The sequence below is a fragment of the Papaver somniferum genome, chromosome 11, assembly GCF_003573695.1.
Source record: "Papaver somniferum cultivar HN1 chromosome 11, ASM357369v1, whole genome shotgun sequence".
Taxonomy (NCBI): Eukaryota; Viridiplantae; Streptophyta; class Magnoliopsida; order Ranunculales; family Papaveraceae; genus Papaver; species Papaver somniferum.
The window spans coordinates 101,430,168-101,442,533 of record NC_039368.1 but is presented as its reverse complement, the minus strand read 5'-3'; the positions used below and the strand labels follow the sequence as shown (position 1 = coordinate 101,442,533).

General features: G+C 43.4%; 1 protein-coding gene across 1 annotated transcript; it reads right to left on the bottom strand.

Annotated features, from left to right (window-relative positions):
- Positions 1-333: 333 nt before the first annotated feature.
- On the bottom strand, positions 334-1,836 carry LOC113323440 (NAC domain-containing protein 90-like). The gene is made up of 3 exons (XM_026571757.1): positions 1,560-1,836; positions 1,070-1,446; positions 334-970 (listed from the first exon to the last, which is right to left on the bottom strand). The coding sequence occupies exons 1-3, from the start codon at positions 1,831-1,833 to the stop codon at positions 650-652; spliced, it is 972 nt and encodes a 323-aa protein (XP_026427542.1). The 5' UTR covers positions 1,834-1,836; the 3' UTR covers positions 334-649.
- Positions 1,837-12,366: the final 10,530 nt, after the last annotated feature.

Sequence of the window (12,366 nt, the reverse complement as noted above, 5' to 3'; positions counted from 1 at the left end):
AAGTTTCAACTTCATAATGTGGAAATCACTACTGAATGATTGTAATACTTACTAGAGAAATATCTGCTATTATAATCACATGACCAAAAATCTCAAATCTCAAATCAGAACTGAGATTTAACGCATGGTCATAGGCTGCTTTAATTTTAGACCCCAAAGTACAAAACTCTTTCACTGTACATGCATAGAGAGATGTCAATTCAGGGAGGGACTTCTCCCATGCCTTTCAAAATTAAGCTACTCAAATAGGATCTTTGCTCTTTCAAATCAAGGAGATCTAATTTCCAGTCAAATTAACATAAACAAAAGACGTGCGGCATAACATGATTTTCGACAAACAACTACGTAAATTTTATTATTATCCTCTCTTATTCTATCCTCCACAGGGACGTGAAGAGTAGACATAACAAGAACAAAAAGCAAATTAATACAACGGGCAAAATATAGAGCATATAAAGAAGTAAAGAAACATACGACACTAAACTAATCAGTAAACCATCAATTCGGTACGTACATAATTACACAAATAATTGAGTTACAGCAAATTAACAAGAATCATGTTGTAGTCAAGTTTAAATCTTCTAGCTACTTTCATTTTGGTTCTCTCCAGGTCTTTAGCACTGGGTATTGATTAGTTAACGATGTATATCTAGACCCATTTCGGTTGCTCCCAATCCCATAACTGGTTAAAATCGTCCGGCATAATCATGTCCCACTGAGTAGTATTGCTAGTAGAAGCTTCTCCCAGAACTTCACGCGAAGTTGACTGATTTTGAATACAATCATCTCCAGAAGAATGATAACTAGGGGAGCTTGTTTTCTGATCATTATGGACTGCTATAGAGTGATGTTGATGACGAGTTAGTGCTATAGGTTCGCTACACGCCGGGGGTCCCAATGGCCGACGATCAAATGCTCTTAAACAACCCGAATTCACGTATATACGGCATAGACTGAATTCATGGCGTAACTATATGTACAAGTAAAATCTAAACTAGTTAGCGTTAATAGCACAAAATTTTTATGGAGAGAAATCGCATTTATCCATATTAGTGAAATGTGTACGTACCACCGGAGCACTAGTAGTGCTTGGGTTAGTGAATAACGTCGATGTCTGATTATGATGTTCCTGATCACCTCCTACTACTCCGTCCCGCATAATGGCTCTATATTCATTCATCTTCCATATGGTTTTTCTCCCCGTAGGAGCTTTCCCTTTGTAAAACACCATTGTTTTCTTCACACCAATGACTCGATGATTATTACTATTGTGTGTAGTTGATGGTATTGACGGTGACGAATACACGTAACTAGGAGAACCAGTAGCTTTCCAGTAACCCGAAGTGGTGGTTCGGTTAGGACGTCCGCCACGCGCTTCTCTCTCCTGTCTTGGTGTAAAGAAAAACCATTGCTCTGTGTCCCTGTGACACAGCTCCCCTGATATCTCTGCATTTGTACAAGCATGCATGCATCATAATTAAACGAAAGCTAATTAAAGAAGCTATCTAACTAATCATGCATCTTGTATATATGTACATAATAAGCAGCAGAGTGCGTACCAGGGAGTTGCCACGGATCGACGTCGTAAATCTGAACAACTGGGATTACACAATTGAAGATGGTGTCTGTACTATTCCCGTGATCAAGTTTTCTATGGAGATAGAAAGTGATGAGCTCCTCCTCTGTAGGGTAGAAACGATAACCAGGTGGAAGTGCAGGCACCAAATCATCCTCTGCCTCATGATCCTCCTCATCCATTACTACTCGATTGTTATTACTCATTAATCTCTCTTTTCTCTTGCTCAAAATGTTTTTATTTTTTACATAATACATCCGAAGTCGTGAAAATGAATAATGAGCTCCTCCTCTGTAGGGTAGTTCATTATATATATGGGAAGCTGCGTAGAGATATAAATATATGGTGGTGGCCCCGTGAGTCGTGAAGTACAGGGCACTTTTGTTTACCAAACCGAGTGAAAAGGTTTAAACATTATGATTTTTTGTCTGCTATGCCAATGCTACAGTGAGTATGCTTTTCTAATGAAACTTCCACGCGGTTGTCGCAAGGAAAACTTCCGAGCTCAGAGTTCCTTCCCAATCAATCCCACGTACGCGCATACCATCATGTTAGTTTCCATCTTTTGAACCAGTCAGTCAATCGATATGATTTGTTTGCTCCATATACCAACAGCAGAAGCTTTTGTCGCGTGATTCCGATAAAAGAGAAGGATTGAAATAGTTCGTTAAAAATCACGGATGAATAATTGAAAAGTCATCTAAGTCTCTATACAAGTCAACTAATAAGAAAAAAAAACAGTCACTAGTAAGTCGTCTTTCTGTCATCTGAGATAAACGAGACAACAATTGATAACCAGACGCTTAATTTCTTGCGCGTACGAATCAGAATCTTATCTTCATTTCTAATTTGGTAATTTTGAGAGATAATTGTATGTACACCTTTCATCATCCACCACGTGTACGGAAAGAGACACGTGGAAGGCATGCAAAATAAGATATCAAAACATGATAGCAAGCATCTCATCAGAAGATGCCACCGGTCAGCAGATCCGACGGTCAGGGACAGAGGATCACATAGGTATGATGGCTTAGAGGAGCACCAGATAATACCCCTTGGGTGTTAATAGACCCAATCCCGAGGAAGATCCCGGATCAACGGCTGAGAGGAGTTTGACTGACATAGATGTGACCAGACAAAGAGACACTTGTCTGACACGAGCAGACATCCATCTACCCGCATTAAATACCAAAGAGATATACACGTGTCAATCAGCTCGTGGAAGAGGCGAGGATAATCCTTCGTATTCAAGCTCAGGCCGCAGCGTATGCCGAAGACCTCTGCGTAATGGGCACAAAGCACAAGAAGATAAGATTACAACGGCACCTCAGAAGTAGGACCCACGTTCCAACCCTATAAATACCCCTCTCCACTAAGAGAGGAGGGGTTGACCAATCCAGAGCAATTATAGGAGAGAGAAATAGGAAGAGTAAGTAATCCCCCTACTTCCGCAGACCTATGTATACTCTAAAGTCATTCGACTATCTTTGTAATCATTCAATACATAGTGAAACACCAGCCCCGTGGATGTAGGCCTTAGTGCCGAACCACGTAAATCTTTGTCTTATTTACATTTCAGCACCTTATATTCAGCGTTGAACTTCATGTGCTTTACATTTATACTTGATTCTCTGTCTATTCCTTTATACGAACATTATTTATGATAATATTCGACAAGACAATGACAAGCTCGAAGGCTTCGAGTCGATGAATCGATATAATCATTCCCTTTACACATACATCGTACAATTCTAGAATTAGACTGTATGTGAATATTGTTTGTGAACACGTGGATGGCTTCGTGATTCATGTGTTCACAATCTGGCGCTAGAAACAAGGACTTTGTCCCGGTAAAAGATTTATCTTATCCTGTGATTTCACCTTAAACACGCATTACGGTTGTGCCCTATTCTGGGTTCAGCGTGCTTTCAAAACCTTTTTTATTCTGGGTTCATGGTCTTCATTTTCACAAACACCATTTCAAAGCAGACACATCCACGGCTATCTATCAAAGATTTGCACGTGAGGCGTTTTTCTTTTAAAACTAAGACTTAATAATCTAGATTCATGAGATCTCGCGACGGATCTGCCTTTTCAAGAGTTTTCCTTTTCAAAAGTAGTCTGAAAACAAGGTCCATGATTGTTTATTAGAGGATTTGTATTGCGAAAACTAGACCGATGGAGTCTTTATGTTTCTCTTTTATTAAGGCCCTTGGGCAGCTCATTTCCTTCTATTCCAATAATTTTGCGGGTACGAATGGCACTAACCCGATCCTCGTGGATATATTTGGTTCTCTTTATTTATTCCCCAATGCAGAAAAATACTAAAATGGAAAAGATACTAGAGGCAGGAAAAACCAAAGCCTCATCAAAGGAGACACCGAGGATTACCCCGGTCATGACCCGAAGCAAGCAGAAAGGAGACAAAGTTAAAACAGCTACTCAGAGACAGGATGCTGCGGAAATCACCTCGTCTATAAACACTAACTCCATTGCAGCCGCGGCTCTCAAAGCATCAGCCACAAAGAACAACGCAACTGTTGCGGCCCTCCAGGCTACAGAAGCTAACAAGACTTTGGTTTCAAACCAAATCCATCAACAAAGAGAAGAGGTGGCATAATCTTTGACACATCGGCCCGCACATCCACCAGTCTTCGGAATGTCGTCAATCAACGGTCAGAATCAAACCATACCAGTGGTTTTAGTACCGCGGGTGGAAGCTTAACCGAGGGGACCAAACTTGGAGATACCAACAATTGAAGCTGATCCTCTGCCACCTTTAATACACACAGTAGACGAATGAGGAACTATGGCCGTACGGGCACAAGCCGGAACTCCCAATCAGGGATCAAACCAGTCCCATCGACTGATGGTAGAGCTCGAAGAATTGAAAAAGAGCCAGCAGGTCTACGCAGATGCCTTAGCTCTTCTGGCCAGGGAGAACCAAGACTTGAAAGATAGGATTGCCCAAAGCACGAAGACTAGCCAACAACTGGACGAAGAAAATTCTAAAGCACCAGAGCCTAATCGAGACCGAAGAATCATCCTAGCAAACGCCGCTAGGGGAAGCAGTGCATCCGATCCGGAATATGCCGCCGAAGACTTAGACTATTATGACAGTGAAGTTCGAAGAAAGAAACGCTCAACTGAGCATGAGAACTTGGGATATTACCGCGCAATGGAGGAGTTGCGTGATGAGATGATGGCTGAGATCAGGCAGTTAAAATCCAGACAAGGCGGAGGAAGGCTTGAAGAGGTGATGAAAGAAACTAACTCCACGCCCCTAACTCATCGCCTGGCAAATACCCCCATTCAGTTAAAGTGCCCTGTCCCAACCTTTAAATGCTATGACGGATCCAGTGATCCCGCGGCACATATCCGGTATTATAATCGTATCTTAGCCCGATGGAGTCAAAACGACGCCGTCCTCTGTAGGTATTTCCCATCAATTCTGAAGGGATCGGCTTTGTCTTGGTTTGACAACCTGCCACCTGATTCCATCAACTCCTACGATCAACTCGCAGAGAAATTCTTGAGAACCTACATGTACAACAAAGCTGTAAACACCGGAATGGATAACTTTTTTATCTGGCAATTGGTTACAAGGAGAACACGAAGGAATACACCAACAGATGGCACAAGATCTGCCAAGCCATAGGGAGTGTGGATCCCGTAGTAAGCATCAACTACTACAAGTGGGGATTAGACCGAATGAGTCCACTATTTGTTGAGATCCACGGAAGCGTACCTAAGACAGAAGGAGATCTTCGAATTATTATTGAGAAGTATGCTCGTCTTGAAGAAATCCAGCGTGAGAACCCAAGGGCACAAACGCAGAGGTCTCACCGTACCAATTCCACAGAACAAACCAGCGGGGCCAAAAGAAATAACTCAGTGGAACGAACGCACGAAGATAAGAAGTAACGAAGAGATCAACGGCGAAAAGACGATCGAAAATTCGAAGATCAGGTTTACACGAAGCTCAATGCTAGCTACGCTCCGATCTTGCGAGAGATCAAAGGAAGGGAAAATTTGGAGTGGTCGTGGTCTAAGGGAAAACAGCCCTCAAGGACCGAGAAGTCTAAAGATTACTGTGAGTATCAGTGCTTCAATGGACACCAGACCGAGAAATGCAAAAACCTCAAAATAATGATCCAAAAATTGATTGATGCTGGCGAACTCAAGCAATACATACGAAAGGAGCTCACCGAGGACAGATCCAAACGAACCAAGCAAGTCCAACTTCCAGAGGGAAACCGCACAATCAACACCATCTCGTGTTCCGAAGCCGCAGGGCCCTCACTTACAGCGCAGATAGGAAAGAGGCTACGAAAGCAATTCGAAGACCATTGTGAATTATATAAGATTGATGGCGTAGAGGTGGACGAGCACGAAGAGTGAATGGACGCACCTATCATCTTCGATACTGAAGATATCGAAGAAGATATGGAAGACCATAACGATCCCTTGGTCCTCACACTACCAGTGGCCGGATGTAACCTCAAAAAGATCCTCATCGACGGGGGAAGCTCAGTGAACGTTCTATTCTACGACGCCTTCAAACGGATGAAGCTCCATGATGAACAGCTGATGACCTCTTATTACACCATCTACGGGTTCAACGGAGCGCCCGCAAATCCATTGGGAGACATCGTGTTGCAGGTGAACGCCGAGCCCATGAAAGTAGAAACACGATTCAGCGTGGTAGACGCCCCATCCCCCTATAACGCCATTATTGGACGAAAGTAGGTACATAAACTCAAGGGGGTGGCAGCAACTTACTACCAATGTCTCAGGTTCCCTACACGGCTACACCCGAGGGAGTAATGGAAATCAAGGGAGATCGGGTCTCTGCAAAAGAGTGCCAGGCCACTCAGGATCGTATCAACGAACAGGAAAAGCAGCGAAAAACCCGAAGGATCAAAAATAAAGAAGCTACGAAAGAAAAGGCCATAGACCTATTCCTCAAGAAAACCGCAGGAAAGGGCTTGACAAAGGATGATAATGTCCTTAACACAGAAGAAAGTACTTCAGCAGCCAACGAAGGACATAAACATACCAAATAGCAATTAAAGAACGTCCCAGTCCTTGGGGACCCGAAGCCGGTGTTCACACCAGTGGAGCCCGTAAAAGAAATCAACATAGGAACGGAAGAAAACACGAAGATGATCAAAGTAGGGACCATAATGGACGAAAAAAGAGAAGATTCCTTAACCAAATTATTTAAAGAATACGCGGATGTATTCGCCTGGAAGTTAGGAGACATGCCGGGGATTGATCCGAAAATAATCCAACACGAGATGCGCATCAAACCAGGCACGCCACCTTTCAGGCAGAAAATAAGAAAAGTTGCACCAGAGTATCATAAGGCAATAGAAAAAGAACTTCGGAAACTACTAGAAGCAGGCTTCATCAAGGAAGTCAAATACCCTACATGGATCTCCAACATGGTCGTCGCTCCTAAGAAGAATGGAGGGGTTAGGATATGCAACGACTTTACTAACCTCAACAAGGCATGTCCAAAAGACAGCTATCCCCTACCGAGTATAGATCAACTGGTTGAAGAAGTGGAAGGGTACGAAGAGATGTCATTCATGGATGGATATTCTGGTTACAACCAAGTAGCCCTGGCATAAGAAGATCAACTACACACAACATTCTACACCCCGCATGGCCTTTATTGCTACACTAGAATGCCCTTTGGACTTCGAAACGCATGGGAAACTTACCAGAGAATGGTCGATGATATCTTCAATCCATGGATTGGTAGTACCCTAGAAGTCTACGTTGATGACATGCTCGTCAAAAGTAGGATGCGCAAAGATCACCACCAGGACCTGAGAGATATTTTCGAAGCAATGAAGAAACATCACATGAAAGTAAATCCAGAAAAATGCACCTTCGGTGTCACCTCAGGGAAATTCCTCGGATATCTGGTAACAAAAAGGGGTATTGAGGTAGACCCCGCGAAGATTCAGGCCATAGTGGAAATGCCATCTCCGAAGAATTTAAAAGAAGTGCAAAAGCTCAATGGGTCCTTAGCAGCCTTGGGTATATTTAATGCCCGATCCTCGGACAAATGCAAACATTTTTTCAATATTCTCAAAAAAGGTAGTAAGTTTGAATGGACCGCAGAATGCGAAGAAGCCTTCCAAAGAATCAAGGAACACCTGGCTTCAATTCCAATCCTGCAGAAGCCTGATCCTGATGAGGTTTTGGCATTGTACATAGCAGCGACAGAAGACGCAGTTAGCGCAGTGTTGGTCAAAACCAATACGAAGATAGAACAGCCTATCCATTATGTCAGCAAGACCCTCAATTCTGCGGAAAGGAATTACACGAAGATCGAACAACTCATCCTGGCATTAGTATGGGCTACTCAAAAGCTGAGAACCTATTTCCTAACTCACTTCATCCGCGTCCCATGCAAAGCACCACTGGAAGCAGTCCTCAAAAGCGCGGGAAAAGTAGGTAGAATAGCCAAGTGGAACACCCACCTGGACCAGTTCAACATCATTCATGAAATTCAACATTCCCAAAAATCCCAAGTTTTGGCGGATTTCTTAGCAGACCTCCCCATGGACAACGATGAAGAGATTGGGGGAATACCAGAAGCCAACGAGGAAAGCAAGGATCCAGTTGATGTCCTCGAACCCGCGAGTCAAAGACAATGGGAAGTCTTCATTGATGGTTCCAAAAATAAGGAAGGGGAAGGAATAGGAATTGTCATCACCACCCCAACTGGAGAAAGGATCGTACAGGCACTCAGGTTAGAATTCAAAGAGCATACTAACAACATCGTCGAATACGAGGCAGTCGTACATGCCCTCCGCTTAATAATAGAGATGGGGGTAACTGATGTAAGACTGACAAGTGATTCGCAGCTTGTCGTACGACAAATAGGGCTCGAATACAATGTGTACGACGACACCCTCTCAGCTTACATGGCCTTGGTCCAAACATTGGCATCACAAATTCCGAACATCAAGTTCCGGCACTTATGCAGAAGGGATCTCAGGCACGTGGATGCCCTAGCATATATATCATCCATGCTGAAGGACAAGAGTATTGAAGCTATCAAAATAACAAGGGTATACGAGCCTTCGATTGCATCACAATTTTCCTTTGCTACAAATCAAGATACAATGGGATAAAATATCGAAGATCAGGTGGGAGAAGACATCTGTGACGATTTTGACGAAGAAGATATCTTGTCAAGAGCAAATCAAGATGAAGATTTCAACAACGAAGATGATTGGAGAATGATGATCCATGCGTTTCTCAAATATGGAACCTTACCCGCGGATCACAAACAAACCAGGAAAATACTCTCCAAAGTAGGAAGATATGATCTTCGGGATGGGATCCTGTACAAGAAATCTTTCCTCGTACCGTTACTACGTTGCTTATCCAGGAAAGAGGGGCATCGAATTCTAAACGACATCCATTATGGTGACACAGGGAATCATAGTGGCATGAGATCACTAGCCGACAAAGCAAAAATGCAAGGATATTACTGGCCCACAATGATACAAGATGCTGCAAGAATGTCCCGACGATGTGAAGAATGTCAGCGTTTCGCCAAAAAGATACACACACCAGCAACAATGTTTAATTCTGTGGATAGCCCGTGGCCATTTGCAAAATGGGGCATAGATATCGTTGGGCCTTTCATCGAAGGATCAGGGAAAAGACGATTTTTGATAGTAGCCACAGACTATTTCAGTAAATGGGTGGAAGCCAAAGCCTTAGCCAGGATCAGAGACGTGGACGTGTTTACTTTCATATTCCAAAATATTATTTGCAGGTTCGGCATACCAGCGGAAATCGTGTCCGATAATGGTAAACAATTACAGGGGAAAAACATAGACATGCTCTTCGACACTTTCAAAATAAGGAAAAACAAGTCCACCCCATATACCCTCAAAGCAACGGACAAGCGGAAGCTACTAACAAGACCCTCGCCCTTATCCTCAAAAAGCAATTAGACGAACACAAGGGGCGATGGTGTGAACAGATACACAATGTATTATGGGCATACAGGACAACACGAAGATCTGCCACTGGGGAGTCCCCATTTCTCCTCACTTATGGAGCTGAAGCAGTCATCCCAACAGAGATCCTCATGCCAACCACAAAGACCGAAGCATGGGAGAAAAATCTCACAACAGACATGATGTTAGAGAGATTGGACGACCTGGAAGAAAGGAGGGAAACAACATTGCAAAAGATGGAAAATTATCAATGGAGACTAGCGAGAGAGTACAACAAAAAGGTTAAGCTTCGAAATTTTGTAGAAGGGCAGTATGTGCTAAGAACAATCCCGCAGTATCAACGAGAGAAGAAGTAGGGAAAGTTAGCACCTACATGGGGAGGACCTTTTATAATACACGACATGGCGGGAAACGGTTCCTACTATCTTCGCAATCTGAAAGGCGAGGTCCTCCGACACCCTTGGAATGCTAAATGGCTCAAACCGTACTACCCATAGGAACAGCGCAGCTTTGCATCTGCGTGAAGAATACCAGAAGAAGAAGGCAGCGTAAACGCTTTACATGTTTCTATCTCTGGACGAGGAGTAGCAGGCCTCAACCTATCAATCAAACAAACTTTTTGGGAAATCTTCAAGCAAACGAAATGGTCAAAAGGCCCGCTGGGTGAACACATGTACATTACATAATAAATTAAAAATAATGGGGAAAGTAGTTAATCTACAATCTCTCAGGGCTCCCCTATCAGTGTCTATGAGTGTAAGACCAGGGGGAAGGCACCCAGAAGAAAGAGATACCCAACCAATTTTAAGGCAGCGGGTCGACGGAATGGGTGCATGTAAATATTTCAAATAAGCATTCCATATCCTAGAACGCTGCCTCGGCCCCCACCGTTTGGGAATCCTCTGGCCCAGGATTCGCCAGCGGGGTGACAGGTCTCAAGACGATCACGAAGGTATTTACCTTCGGTATCGCACCCAAACACTCTCAACTTTTTAAAAAGCAAGTTATTTCTAGTTTAACACTTCACAATACTTAAAATAAAGATGAGTTGATAACGCAGGTATGCCAAAAGGATGATCCATTTCATAAAGAGTTGATTACAAGTTCAGCAAATAAGATAAAGCAGGAAACACATCAAAAAATGATCCGAAATTATATAATCAACAAGGATCAACTTTCTATGACTAATAAAAGAAATCTACTTGGACGATACAACTACATCAACAAGGTTGTCTCTGCGAGATGAAGGTACGCTACCACCTGAAGAAGGCCCAGAAGAACCAGGCAAGGGCGCGGGAAGGGGACGACGCGGATAATTCTTGAAAAGACCATGTTCGACTTTAAGATCAAGTTCAATATTATCTAGGACTTTGTTGGTCTCCTCAACCAACTGACATCGAGCTTTATAAGTGATAACAGCGGTCCGTTGGTTGGCCCGAGACAGCAATGCAGATAGGCGTTCCGCCTCTTTGGAGGCAATCTCCGCTGCTTCCTCACGAGACGCGGCCAACTCTTTGAAATAGTTGGCTTGTCCTTCCTGTTGCACTAAGGCAGATTGAGTTTTTTTAAGCTCATCATTTGTTGCGTGAAGCTGTCGCTCGAGTGTTGAAAACAAGAAATACCAAGGGGTTAAAACGAAGAAATAACAGAATCACACTCGATAAAACGAGGTTATACCTCCGACATTAGCCGAAGCCTCTTCATACTCATTAACAACTGCATCCCGAGCCTCATCAAGAAAGTCATATTCGTCGGATAGTTTCTTATAATCCGTGTGAAGGTTCGTAAGAGCAAATTGACTCGCGTCTAAGTCTACCTGCTTCATTGAATCCAAGTGACGAAGATGGTTGACTTCGTCAATCATCTCCCCCATCCTTTTATGGAGTCGATACACATTCACTTCAAGATCTCTTTCAGATTCTACTTGGCGAGCAACATCAGCTCGAGATGCTGCTAGGGCTTTACTAAGAGCACCAACCTCAGCGCTAGCATTATCTCTTTCCTCGGAAAGATGCAGCATACTATCCCTAACCCCGGGGCCTAAGAAAGAAATAGCATGTTGTACTCTCCTTCCAAAAAGCGCACTCTAGCCTCTAAGTCCGAAGCATGTCCTCGAGCATCACGCAGGTTGTCACGCGTCCATAGCAGCGTACCATTAAACAAACAACGGTCATGATTGTACTTATTTTGCATATCAACCATCAGTGTTCGGTTTTCACGTCACTCAGCTGCTAAGGCGTTGTGCTCATCAGCACGAGCATTCCACTTTACGGCTTCGCTTTTCAACTTACCCACCAACTCTGCAATGCGGTATTTCTGTCGTTCCCTTTCTTTCCGAAGACATATGAGCTCGGGGACTCCACCCACTGAAGATAGGGTGGGGAGACTGAGACTGAACACCAGAGTACAAATAGGGAATCACGAGGAGTAAAAGACCAATAAAAAAATACGAACCTGTGAGGGACGATACATTTCTGCGAGCTTGCTCCAATTCGTTGCGGACTATAGCAAGTTCCGAACAGAGCTTCTCCTCGGCATTACCCAGACGCTCCTTTTCCTTCGGGCGACCCTTCAGTTCACTTATTTCCATCTCGGCCGCAGATAGTTCTTCTTCTCTATGACGAAGCTTAGCCTCCAACTTTAAAGACTTTGTTTTAAAGAATTGGTATAGAACATGGTTATAACGTTCGCTCCTCATCATCTATGTCACAAACGACAAACATTATTATACCCAAGGGATCGGATATCGCGAAGAAAACAATGTTTGTATATCATGAGGGAATCAGTACAAGGACT